Source organism: Lolium rigidum, chromosome 3 (genome assembly GCF_022539505.1).
Source record: "Lolium rigidum isolate FL_2022 chromosome 3, APGP_CSIRO_Lrig_0.1, whole genome shotgun sequence".
Lineage (NCBI taxonomy): Eukaryota > Viridiplantae > Streptophyta > Magnoliopsida > Poales > Poaceae > Lolium > Lolium rigidum.
The window spans coordinates 198,243,191-198,256,336 of NC_061510.1; the positions used below are offsets into that span (position 1 = coordinate 198,243,191).

At 44.5% G+C, this 13,146-nt stretch overlaps 1 protein-coding gene across 2 annotated transcripts; it reads left to right on the forward strand.

The window, feature by feature from the left end:
* Positions 1 to 327: 327 nt before the first annotated feature.
* LOC124698820 lies at positions 328 to 3,508 on the forward strand. 2 transcript variants are annotated; one of them, XR_007001134.1, is made up of 7 exons: positions 328 to 440; positions 527 to 744; positions 1,776 to 1,868; positions 2,015 to 2,107; positions 2,346 to 2,610; positions 2,735 to 2,819; positions 2,866 to 3,508. XR_007001134.1 is itself a non-coding variant. In XM_047231235.1 (6 exons), the coding sequence occupies exons 2-6, from the start codon at positions 725 to 727 to the stop codon at positions 2,753 to 2,755; spliced, it is 492 nt and encodes a 163-aa protein (XP_047087191.1). In that variant the 5' UTR covers positions 328 to 440; positions 527 to 724; the 3' UTR covers positions 2,756 to 3,501. The 2 variants fall into 2 exon arrangements, 1 of the variants encoding a protein (XP_047087191.1); XM_047231235.1 differs by having other exon boundaries at positions 2,735 to 3,501.
* Positions 3,509 to 13,146: the final 9,638 nt, after the last annotated feature.

Consider the following 13,146-nt stretch of genomic DNA (forward strand, 5'->3'; position numbering starts at 1 on the left):
CGGTGCACTGGGTATCAAACACGGACAGATCGATTGGTCAAGGAAACACACAGGAACCAGCTGGTCTACTGTAGGTGTTGAGCAAGCACGGGAAAGAACGAAAATGCGTTCGCGGAGCTGATCTGGGGCGTTGTTGATATCAACCGCCGTCTGTGCCGCTGTAAGATTCGGGCGCCGGGCCCACGCGCTGCAAGGTTTGACCAGCCTTTTTCTCCAATACGCGATGCGAGCAGTACCATACGGCGTACGATATACGGTCGGGCCCCGCAGACGACGTGTGGTATCGTACAAATCATGGGCTCGGTCAGTTCGAATACCACTCGCCTGCTCCCTGCGGCTGCAGCACACAAGCGACCACTGCCGACTCCGCCTAGATCCCGACGGGAGGCGGCGATGGAGGTCCATGGCAGCCCCCAAGGGTTCACTTAGCTCCTCCTAAGGTTGGATCTCAGAGTCCTGTTTCCTCATTCGAGTTCGTTTTTCTCGCCGGCGACTGTCTGACTCAGTTTCTCTCGTCTGGCTCCAGCATGGGAGTTCCAGGCCTAGATTGGCCAGGGCTAGATCGGGAGGATGCAATCCAGACGGAAGACGAGTGCAGCAGACCAAGCTGGAGCGTCGAGTCTGGGAGATCTGGAAGCAGCGGCGATTTCACGGAGAGCTCGGCGCTGAAATCCGACCAGTAATCTGTAGCGGAAGCTCCGATCTCTCCGAGTCACCTCCATCGATGGGGTCAGGGAACAAAAGGTGCGGAAATATGTTGTTAATTCTCGAGAGAATTCAGTTGTTGTTGTCCCATGGCTAGTATGATGGTGCAATTGAGATTAATTATGTTGCTGCCTCATATCTGAATTTGAGTAATCATGCACCTGTGGAGGCGTTCTGAAAGTGAAATGCTAGTATGTTCTATGGTTATTTTAAAATCCCCCAAGCATGCCACATTCAGACCGCACCTGGTCATGGCCCATACTAAAACACATCTGTTTTGAAGGAAGTGTGGTTGAGTTGGAATTTAGGTCCACATTAAACGGTAATTGCTAATTAGATGTGTGTGTAAAGAATCAGAAAAAAGGTGCACTGGAGCATTCTGGACATGCATTAGTATTCATGCTTGCCCCTGTCGTGAGGGAGCCTGCTTTGCTGTTTTTGCTTTGTTGTAATTCATCAAGACAAGTTATTTCTTTGGTGTAATAATTGGAGATTCATTTATTTTACAGTACAGAGAATACTCCAGTATCCTTTCATTTGATCAGTAGCCTTCCATTTAATGTATAGTTCAGAGAATACTCCAGTATCCTTTCATTTAATTTCAAGCTACATTGGTCTTGTGAAACATACCTATTAAACCAACTGCGCATCTATTAGGAAGAAATGTGGTCGTGTTTAAAAAGTACCACACATAAATGCTTCGTTGTCATGCACCTGTAGAGGCGTTCTGAAAGTGAAATTCTAGTTTGTTCTATGGTTATTTCAAAATCCCCAAGTATGCCACATTCAGACCGGACCTGGTCATGGCCCACACTAAAACACATATCTTTTAAAGGAAAATCAGGTTGAGTTGGATTTTAGGTCCACATTAGACGGTACTTGCTATTCTTGAAAGAAACGTGGTTGAGTTGGAAATTAGGTAGACATTCTCTTTTGTGTTACGCCTATTGCGGAGTCAGGGAAATTGGGGGCTTTTAGGAGATGGAACGATGGGCATTTTACCATATGTTATATGAGTATCGTTTTTCAGGACACCATGAGGAGTGAGTAATTTGATCTCTTTTATGCAGTTCACACGATTTCGAAGAGGAACAACTGACGCCAGAGTATTCCCATGATACTGCATCAGAATCGCCCAAGTCTACACATTATATGAATAAGAGGTTTGTCGTTTTTTTTATGTTTTAGGAGTATCGTCCATTCTGGTCCTATATGTGTCGCAGCTTTGCATAGCATGTTTATATTTAGTTTTAAGGAATATGGCTTTGCTGCTTAGAGCATAACATGGGCTCCCGAATCCACAAAGCAGGCCATATGATGGCATAGTAGAAGACGACTATCTGGACGTTCCTGCAGTTGGATCATCTGATTCACCGACAGAACCTGATACATGGGTGAAGAGGTCAGTTGCCCTTTTTTCAATTGCAAACTGATTGATTAAAAAATGCGGGTTCAGTATATGAATTTTCCTTGCTTTTGGTTTTTAAGAAACGGTATGAAAGATGTGGAATAGCCTGTAGTTTACATTTGTAATGGGCTGTTCTCGACACTCCTGAGCACAAGCTGGTTCAGGGTAGCATCAGGTCCCACTAGGAGATATCACACGGCCATTCTCTTATTGCTATACTTCTGTTTGACAGGCCACGATTCGGGAAGATCCCTGATTTCAGAACAGCAAAAAATGGGAGGAAGAGCACTTTGGAATTAAAAATGAGAAAATTTGGAAATAGGAATTCAGATGAGGTAGTTGCTCCTGAACCAGGAATGGAGTTTGATTCTTTACCAGAAGCATTCGACTTCTTCAACCTCTACTCCTGGGAGGTTGGCTTCGGCATCAGATATGGGGCGTCTAGGAAGAATAAACAAGGGAGCATGACGATGCAGGAGATCCTGTGCGGATGCGCGGTATGATTTCTTATCATATAGTTTAATGCCTATGTAAACGAGCACCCCGAGTCTGAAAACCATTGTTGTCAGCCTTTTTTCATGCACCCAAATGCTGTTTGATGAGTTCTCATTTTCAACCCAGAGTCATTCGAAGTTGCAATGAGCAGTATGTTAGATGCAATCCCCAAGATCACAGAGGCAAGCAGGATTTGTGATGGTCTTGGGCTGGAACAGAGGCTTCATGCATCAGGCCTGGGAGGAAACATAAATGCCGGATCAGGACATGGAGATGCACCCGGACGGACTAGCCTAACCCCTGGCATGGTTGCTCCATTCAAGAAAACGGATTTAGGCCGCCCGACTTCAGCAAGAGCCAAACCTGGCTATGATGTTAGCGTGCCAAGAACACGTTTTTGCACTGTATGCCGCAGCAGGTCACATAACTCTGGAAGTTGTCCCTCTGTCGACAAGAGCACTAAGAAGCCTAGGAGGGAGGCACGGTATTCTAACTGTGGAATACCAGGACATAAGAAGAATGTATGTCAATCGCGGGGATATACGGTGATGAACCAGTGAGATGTCTTACAGCCCTTTATTCAGTTAAACACTGCTCGTGTTCACTGATGCCATTTTTTCGGATCAACGACGCCGGCTTTTATTCTTTGTGTTTGGTGGTTTGCACCAAATCTGTACTAACATTATCATTCATTGGCAGATTAGACTAGCTTTGTAAACCACTCTTGGGTTATCTGTCACACACGGCATGAGCCTATCTTTTTTGACGTGTCACCATTTTTAAATCTGTTCAGTTGTAATGCATCTGGGGCTAGTTGGCCCTACTATATGCGAGGAAACAGTGTATGTTCCGAGTGTAATCCGAAAGTCTTTTTTTGTATGTCTTTTGGCTCCTCATTTAGTCGCAATACAACTCTAGGGGGGTGTTTTATTTATCCTACAGGATTAAGTAACTTTCGTTGGCCAAAAGTACAATAGAGCATGTTGTTACCCGGTGTACGATATGGTTATTTTGTTAAGGACCGCATGGCTATACTAAGTCATGTAATAAGACGACTCAATCATACCTAGAGGTATTAACACGGCTATAATAGATGCAAATGTATATTTTTTATGAATTGTTTTTCCTTATCTCTTATGAAATGCAACAATGTACTATGCGGGTGTTTAATTATTTGTGGGCCCCATGCCAACATCTTCTTCTCAATTAAATACCGCATGTATTTAAGGATACATGAAGGACTCTATATATGATATTTCACCGTGAACGATTTGAAGTTTTTTGTAAGGACTGTATGGACTAAGGAAAAAAAAATAGCCTCCTATAGTTGCGCTATAGCTTCTCGAACATCCTTTCGCGATGCTAAGCCTGTTTATCCGCTAAAGTGCCGCTAATTATGGCTAAAGCGTGCAAAAACTAGAGGAGCTATAACACCGCTAGCAAAATTGCCCCATCAAACTCGAATTTGAAGCCAAATATGTGTTTTCGTCGGCCGAACCAACACCAAGCCAGTTGTATTCCACGGTTGCTCCTCCCAGTCCACGACGGCCGTGACCACGGTTGCTGCTCCCAAGCCACGACGGCCGTGGGTAGGGAGACATGGGCTAAATCGAGAGGAATGGCCACTCCATTGTCATTTACTCTTTGTTCCACTGTGAATTGTTTCAGCTCGCAGACACCAGAATTCTCAAATTTAATTTATGTATAGAATCTTCCAACATCCAAGGGGATTCGCGTCACCGCTCTTCAGTATTCCCTCTGTTCACAATTACTTCGTGGTCCGGGTTTGGTCAAAGTCAAACTTTGTGAACTTCGATTAATTTTTTTATTTAAATATTGACATTTGAGATATACTATCATTGTATTAGAATCATGATAGAATACATTTTTATATTATATGTATTTGGTATCATGGATGTTAATATATTTTTCTATATTTTCTATAAAACTTTGTAAAACTTGATTCTGACTAAATCAAGAACGCGAAAAATATGTATTTTATACGCTGGAGCTGGGTCTTCTAGGTGCCGAAGTGCTACACCTCTGACCTGCGGTTTGCACATGCGTAGAGTCCGGTGCGGGCGGTCATGGGCTCAAGGCGGAGCTCTTCAACACGCTGGAGACGGTTGAGCTGTGAGAGGGAGGCATGTCAGAGCATCTCTAGCAACTTCCCAAATTGGTCAAACCCAGATATTTCAAGTCAGTTTGGGGGTTTTGACTTTTTTGGCCAAATCAGACATCGCAAAATGGTCAAACCTGTAAATTTGTTTATAGGCCAACCTGCATATAAGCCCACGATCTCCATAATTAGGGTTTCGGAGTCGATTCTACAGGCCAATCTGCATACGGGATTCTGCAGGTCTACCGGCGAAATGTGTTCGCGCGAGGTGATTTTTTCAATCGACAGGGCGACAGGAAGGCAGACGGCTCAGACAATGCCTAGAGGAAGAAGAAAGGAATATTCCAAAATATGCATTTTTAGTGTCTAATTTTATGGTGTTTTGCTCTGCGGAGGCTTTTTTCGACTCGTAAATCTCATTTTTCCCGGTGTGCATCCACACATTCTTTTTTAACACAAATACAGTAGGGAAAGACTCCCTACTGCATCCACATTTTTGGGGTTTACGGTCTAGGATTTCTGCTAGAGATGCTATCAAGAATCTGGTTTATGTTTTTCTTTATCTAGAGCCACCAATTTTTTTTGGGTGCATATCAACTGCACACAGGTTTTCTTGTGTTGCATCTTATTTTTGGCAGGATCTAAATAATTGGGTCGCTACTACTATTAGGATGGGTCCAGAGATTGTAGGTAATTTGCTATGTGTTTGGCGAATTAGCAAAAAAAAAATCAACAGAGAATTAGCTAACTTGATTTGGGGTTGCTCTGTGCTTCGGTTTGGCCATGACCAGATTCCGTTGATATGATTTGACACCCGAGTTCATGAGATAAAAGCATGGAACCTTGTGAAGATAGTGTACGGACTTGGTAAAAAAATGGAAGGACTCTACAATCGCAGTGTTAAAAATCACTGCCATCTATGAATGCATAGGACTTTATAGATATGTTATATGTACTCTGTAAGACAAAAAAGTAGAACTCCTCACATCAGTATGTAGAGAATCTTTGCAATTTATGGATAAGCACATAGTTTTTTTTTTTTTGAAACACACAGGACTTTATGGGTATGTCATATGTACTTTGTAAGAAATTTTTTAAGAACTCTACAATCTGCAATGTTTTTTTCTAGACGAACAGATGAGACTAATATTAAAAAACAGAGTACATCCAACGTGCACACATCAGAAGATTCCAAAAGTACATGAACAGCCCCTTGGAAAAAAGCACAGACAACCTCTATGAAAATTACGAAAAGCAATCAGATCCTTGACGTTGCTGTGCAAGCGAACTCGCCGCAGGCCTCAGGAAGAAACCTGAATTTCGCCAGGTCCGGCTCCTCTTCCACGCTGGGAATAGCCACCGGAGCTAACCACCCCTCTTGCCCAGACCATAAACGGGAGGTAGGTAGCTACCGCCTACCGGAAGCCACCGTGGACACGAAGCGGAACGGGCCGGACTGCCGTCGCTGCCCACTGACTACTATACAGGCCTCCAGAATTTCGTCAATGGCGACGGAATCCAACGCCATCGAAGCGAGGCACGAGCCCGAGGACACAAGCCGAAAGCCACCGCTGCCGCCTCGCCATCCATGCCCAAGGGCACCAAAAGGGCCGTTCCCAGGACCGGACCAGCTCCTCGATGCCGCCGGCAAAGGCGCCACCGAGGTGGGGTAGGAGCTGCCAGAAACTTACTCGATGCGGCGGACGGCGGCGGCGCCACCGAGGTGGGGTAGGAGCTGCCAGAAACTTACTCGATGCGGCGGACGGCGGCGGCGCTGCCACCACCAAAACGCGGTTGCCGTAAGACCTCTCTCACCCGCCACGGAAGCAGCAAATGGAGATGGAAGGAAACAGCGGTTTGGCCTTGGCCGGCGGCGGAGAGAGCGAGGGAAACGAGCGAATATTCTTCTACATCGAGCGAGCTCAGACAGGGGCATGTGCTGACTTGAGCGCCCTGTGCAGGTCCGGCCCCACCCAAAGGGAATCTTCCATGCAATACATACGTCCAGAAAAGCTGCTATACTCTCAATACCCGGGTATATAGACACATGCATGCAGTTTGGTCAACAGATGACTCGAATCCCTATGCGATAGCAACGGCCGCGATATCCCCTATGCCCGAGATCAGCAGCGAAATCTGCGGGTCGGGGAAAGAAGGAACTTGAGACTACCTGGCTGGCGACGCGACAGAGACCAGAAGAACGGAGACAAGCCCTGCCGGCGGATGGCGTTCTTGACGGAGGCGGAAAACGGCCGGAGGCGGAGATGGGCGGAGCGGTTGGAGCATGAGTCTCACCAGGGAGCTGGCGACGAGGACGCGGATGCAGACGTCGAAGGAGACCGGGACGGGGCAGAACTGCGCCCCACGCGCGGACGCCTGGGGTCTGGGTCGACGAGCGGCCGGCATGCACAGGATGGTTGGAGAAGGTGCGGCGCAAGGCGGAGGCTTGCAGAAGTAGCCGACACTGGCCATGCACGCGGAGGACGACGGCGGGAGGCAAGTAGAGGCGCGCAACAGCGCACGGCGGAGACGGACAACGACGGCGACATGCGGACGCGGCACAGGTCATTGATGACGAGAACGTGCTGGCCCGACGGCCGGCGAGGAAGACGGAGATCTTGGCGAGGCGCCGAGACTGGGACGCCGTGCAGGACGCGGACACGGTCGAGCACGTCGGGAGGATCTTGGGCGAGCGGACGCCGGCATTCGCAGAGCTTGGCGGCGCAGACAAGGTCGACGAAGAGCAGCGCCGGAGAACTTGACGGACGGCCGGCCGGAGCAGCGGTCGACGCGACCAAGGTGGAGGAAGAGAGGAGTGGCGGCGGGTACCGGGAGGAAGTAGGAATGCTAGGGTTCGAAAGAAATGGTGGCTGCTCGATTTTATAGGGAGGAGCGGTTGCATGGGAGCCGTCCCATCGCGCTGCTGTGCGACGTGGCTCCGCTGGGATGCTTGCCGTACAGGTTGAAGAAGCACTGCGTGGATGAGTTGTTGATGGGCTGCTTCGGTGGAAAGATTAGCCAAGGTGGGCTTCTTTGGTGGAGAAATTACTAGTAGCTGAAGGAGAGATCAGTCACGTAGCTGGGCCGCTGATTGCTGCTTCTTCTCTTCTTTTATTGCTGAATTCCTCCGGCCAAGGAATGGGATTAGAGGTGGGTTTTGACAGATTTGAAAAATCTAGATTTGGTTTTCCGAATAAATTTGCAAGGTTCTGAAATATATGTTTTGGTTTTATTTAAAATAAGAAAAGGAGAAGGGAGGGTTTATTATATAAACCATATGAGAGGAAAAACTTAAATAGTTTTTATTTAATATATTATTTTATTTGATAAAATCTTGTGGATGATATGATGCATATGCCATGATGATGCACAAAAGAAAAAGAACAACCAAAAATCTAATATGGGTATTTTCCTGGGCCGTTACAGAAGCCATAGAGAAAAATCTTCCAAGTGTTGAGACTAAATTGGGAATATTACTTGATAATACTGATAAACTTGATAAATCCCTAGGAGGAATTAATGAAAGAATTGCTATCTTAGAAACTTGTGCTATCCATGATAATCAAACCCATAGGATTGGTGAACTTGAAGAAGCTATGGGAACCTTGGGTTCAACTTTTTTTTCTCTTAAGTTTAAGGAGAAAGCTTATGTGGAAAGGAGCAAATAATATTCATGTATGTCTCTAAGGTGCCTAAGCCAAAGAATTATTATAAGCCTAAAATTGATAAAACCCTTAGTACCACTATGGGAAATTTAGATAATGGAGCATCTAAGGTACCCTCTGCGACAAGTTGTGTTTTTAAGGAAAATTATGATGTTGATGCTTCTTCTCTTGATATTACTTGATTTGCACTTTACGCGCCTAGCTGAAAGGCGTTAAAGAAAAGCACTTCTTGGGAGATAACCCATGTTGTTTTTATTTTACTACTGTTTTGTTGTGTCTTCGAAGTTGTTACTACTGTAGCAACCTCTCCTTATCATGTTTATTTCATTGTTGTGCCAAGTAAAGTCTTTGATAGTAAAGTTGATACTAGATTTGGATTCCTGCGCAGAAACAGATTTTTACCTGTCACGAATTTGAGTAGATCTCTCTGTAGGAAACTCGTAAAATGCTAAAAAAATTCATGCGTGATCCTCAGATATGTACGCAACTTTCGTTTAATTTGAGCTTTTTCATCTGAGCCTGTTAAGTGCCTCGAAAAAATTCGTCTTTACCGACTGTTCTGTTTTGACAGATTCTACCTTTTATTTCGCATTGCTTCTTTTACTGTGTTGAGTGGATTTCTTTGTTCCATTAACTTTCAGTATCCTTGGGTAATGTCCAGAAGTGTTAAGAATGATTGTGTCCTCTCTGAACATGTGAATTTTTGATTATGCACTAACCCTCTAATGAGATTGTTTTGAGTCTGGTGTGGAGGAAGTTTTCAAGGGTCAAGAGAGGAGGATGATACGATATGATCAAGAAGAGTGAAAAGTCTAAGCTTGGGGATGCCCCCGTGGTCCATCCCTGCATATTTCAAGAAGACTCAGGCATCTAAGCTTGGGGATGCCCAAGGCATCCCCTTCTTCATCAACAATTTATCAGGTCACCTCTAGTGAAACTATATTTTTATTCCGTCACATCTTATGTGCTTTACTTGGAGCGTCTGTTTGTTTTTATTTTTGTTTATGTTTGAATAAAATCGGATCCTATCACTCCTTGTGTTGGAGAAAGACACGCTCCGCTTTTTCATATTGAACACTGGTGTTCTTAGCTTTACTTTAATGTTCATGGCGAAGCTGAAAGCCGCTTCGTTGATTGCTATTTGGTTGGAAACAGAAAATGCTTCATGTGGTAAATGATATATTATCTTGAATAATTTGATACTTGGCAATTGTTTTGAGCTCTCAAGTTGATCATGTTTAAGCTTTTGCATCATGTAGTTTAAACCTATTAGTGGAGAACTACTGTAGAGCTTGTTGAAATTTGGTTTGCATGATTGGTCTCTCTAAAGTCTAGATATTTTCTGGTAAAAGTGTTTGAACAACAAGGAAGACAGTGTATATTCTTATAATGCTTGCAATATGTTCTGATGTAAGTTTTGCTGTCATACGGTTCATACTTGTGTTTGCTTCAAACAACCTTGCTAGCCAAAGCCTTGTACTGAGAGGAAATGCTTCTCGTGCATCCAAAACCTTGAGCCAAAACCCATGCCATTTGTGTCCACCATAACTACCTATATGTGGTATTTTTCTGCCATTCCAAGTAAATTACTTGCGTGCTACCTTTAAAATTTCATTCCTTGTCCTTGCAATACATAGCTCATGGGAAAGTAGCCTAAAAACTATTGTCGTAATGAATATCTTGCTATGTATCTTAGTTTTTATAAGTTGCTTGTTGAGCGGTAACCATGTTTCTGGGGACGCCATCAACTTTTTACACCTTTGTTGAATATCATGTGAGTTGCTATGCATGTTCGTCTTGTCTGAAGTAAGGGAGATTTCTCATGATTAAATGGTTTGAGTATGCATATTGTTAGAGAAGAACATTGGGCCGCCAACCAAAGCCATGTATCATGGTGGAAGTTTCAGCTTGGACATTAATCCTCAATCTCTTATGAGAATATTATCTGTTGTTGAATGCTTAACGCATTAAAGAGGAGTCCATTATCTGTTTTCTATGTTGTCCCGGTATGGATGTCTTCAAGTTGAGATCTATCAAAATCGAGAAATCAAATGCGATTTATCTCCTTGGACCTTTGTACAGGTGGCATAGAGGTACCCCTTTGTGACACTTGGTTGAAACATATGTAATGCAATGATAATCCATGGAAGTCCGAGCTAATTAGGACAAGGTGCAGGCACTATTGGTATTCGTTGCATGAGGCTTGCAACTTATAGGAGGTTTTATGCATAACACATATGAATTATTACTACCGTTGACAAAATTGTTTCCATGATTTTCAAAATAAAAAGCTCTAGCACATGAGTAATCCATGCTTCCCTCTGCGAAGGACCTTTCTTTTACTTTATGTTGAGTCAGTTTACCTACTTCTTTCTATCTTAGAAGAAAACACTTGTGTCAACTGTGTGCATTGATTCTTACATGTTTACTTATTTGCACTTGTTATATTACTTTATGTTGACAATTATCCATGAGATATACATGTTACAAGTTGAAAGCAATTCTTTGAAACTTAATCATCCTTTGTGTTGCTTCAAAACCTTCTATTAAGAATCTATTGCTTTATGAGTTAACTCTTATGTAAGTCTTTTTGATACTTGTTTTGAAAGTACTATTCATGAAAAGTTTTTGCTATATGATTCAGTTGTTTAGTCATTATCTTTTTGTTAGCAAAACTATATACCATTGCTTCGAATCACTTCATTCATCTCATATGCTTTACAATAGTATTGATCAAGATTATGATAGTAGCATGTCACTTCAGAAATTATCCTTGTTATCGTTTACCTACTCGAGGGCGAGTAGGAACTAAGCTTGGGGATGCTTGATACGTCTCAAACGTATCTATAATTTATTATGTCCCATGCTAGTTTTATGACAATACTCACATGTTTTATATACACTTTTCATCATTTTGATGCATTTTCCGGCACTAACCTATTAACAAGATGCTGAAGCGCCAGTTCTCGTTTTCTGCTGTTTTTGGTTTCGAAATCCTACACAGAAAATATTCTCGGAATTGGACGAAACAAAAGCCCACGGTCTTATTTTCCACGGAGCCTTCCAGAACACCGAAGAGGAGACGAAGAGGGGACGCGAGGCGGCCACACCATAGGGGGGCGCGGCCCCACCCCTGGCCGCGCCGCCATATGGGGTGGGCCCCTCGGGCGCCCCCCGACTCTGCCCCTTCGCCTATTTATTCCTTCCATCGCGAAAACCCAGAGAGCCACGATACGAGAAAAGTTACTGAGACGCCGCCGCCAATCCCATCTCGGGGGATTCTGGAGATCGCCTCCGGCACCCTGCCGGAGAGGGGAATCATCACCGAAGGGCTCTACATCACCATGCCCGCCTCCCGGACCGATGCGTGAGTAGTTCATCCTTAGACTATGGGTCCATAGCAGTAGCTAGATGGTTGTCTTCTCCTCTTGTGCTATCATGTTTAGATCTTGTGAGCTGCCTATCATGATCAGGATCATCTATTTGTAATGCTACATGTTGCGTTTGTTGGGATCCGATGAATATTAAATACTATGTCAAGTTGATTATCGATCTATCATATATGTGTTATTTATGTTCTTGCATGCTCTCCGTTGCTAGTAGAGGCTCTGGCCAAGTTGATACTTGTGACTCCAAGAGGAAGTATTTATGCTCGATAGTGGGTTCATGCCTCCATTGAATGCAGGATAGTGACGGAAAGTTCTAAGGTTGTGGATGTGTTGTTGCCACTAGGGATAAAACATCAATGCTTTGTCTAAGGATATTTGTGTTGATTACATTACGCGCAGTACTTAATGCAATTGTCCGTTGTTTGCAACTTAATACTGGAAGGGGTGCGGATGCTAACCCGAAGGTGGACTTTTTAGGCATAGATGCATGCCGGATAGCGGTCTATGTTCTTTGTCGTAATGCCCTAAGTAAATCTCATAGTAGTCATCATGATATGTATATGCATCTCTATTTGTCAATTGCCCAACTGTAATTTGTTCACCCAACATGCTATTTATCTTATTGGAGAGACACCACTAGTGAACTGTGGACCCCGGTCCATTCTTTACATCTGAAATACAATCTACTGCAGTCATTGTTCTCTGTTGTTCTTTGCAAACAAACATCATTCTCCACACCATACGTTTAATCCTTTGTTTACAGCAAGCCGGTGAGATTGACAACTGATACGTCCCAAACGTATCTATAATTTCTTATGTTCCATGCTACTTTTATGATGATACTCACATGTTTTATACACATTATATGTCATTATTATGCATTTACCGGCACTAACCTATTGACGAGATGCCGAAGAGCCGATTCTTCGTTTTACTGCTGTTTTTGGTTTCGGAAATCCTAGTAAGGAAATATTCTCGGAATTGGACGAAATCAACGCCCAGGGGCCTATTTTTCCACGAAGCTTCCAGAAGTCCGAAGAGGAAACGAAGTGGGGCCACGAGGTGGCGCCACAATAGGGCGGCGCGGCCCAAGCCCTGGCCGCGCCGGCCTGTTGTGTGGGGCCCTCGTGACGCCCCCTGACCTACCGTTCCGCCTACATATAGTCTTCGTCGCGAAACCCCCAGTACCGAGAGCCACGATACGGAAAACCTTCCAGAGACGCAGCCGCCGCCAATCCCATCTCGGGGGATTCAGGAGATCGCCTCCAGCACCCTGCCGGAGAGGGGAATCATCTCCCGGAGGACTCTTCATCGCCATGATCGCCTCCGGATCGATGTGTGAGTAGTTCTGATGTAGCCCCGCTC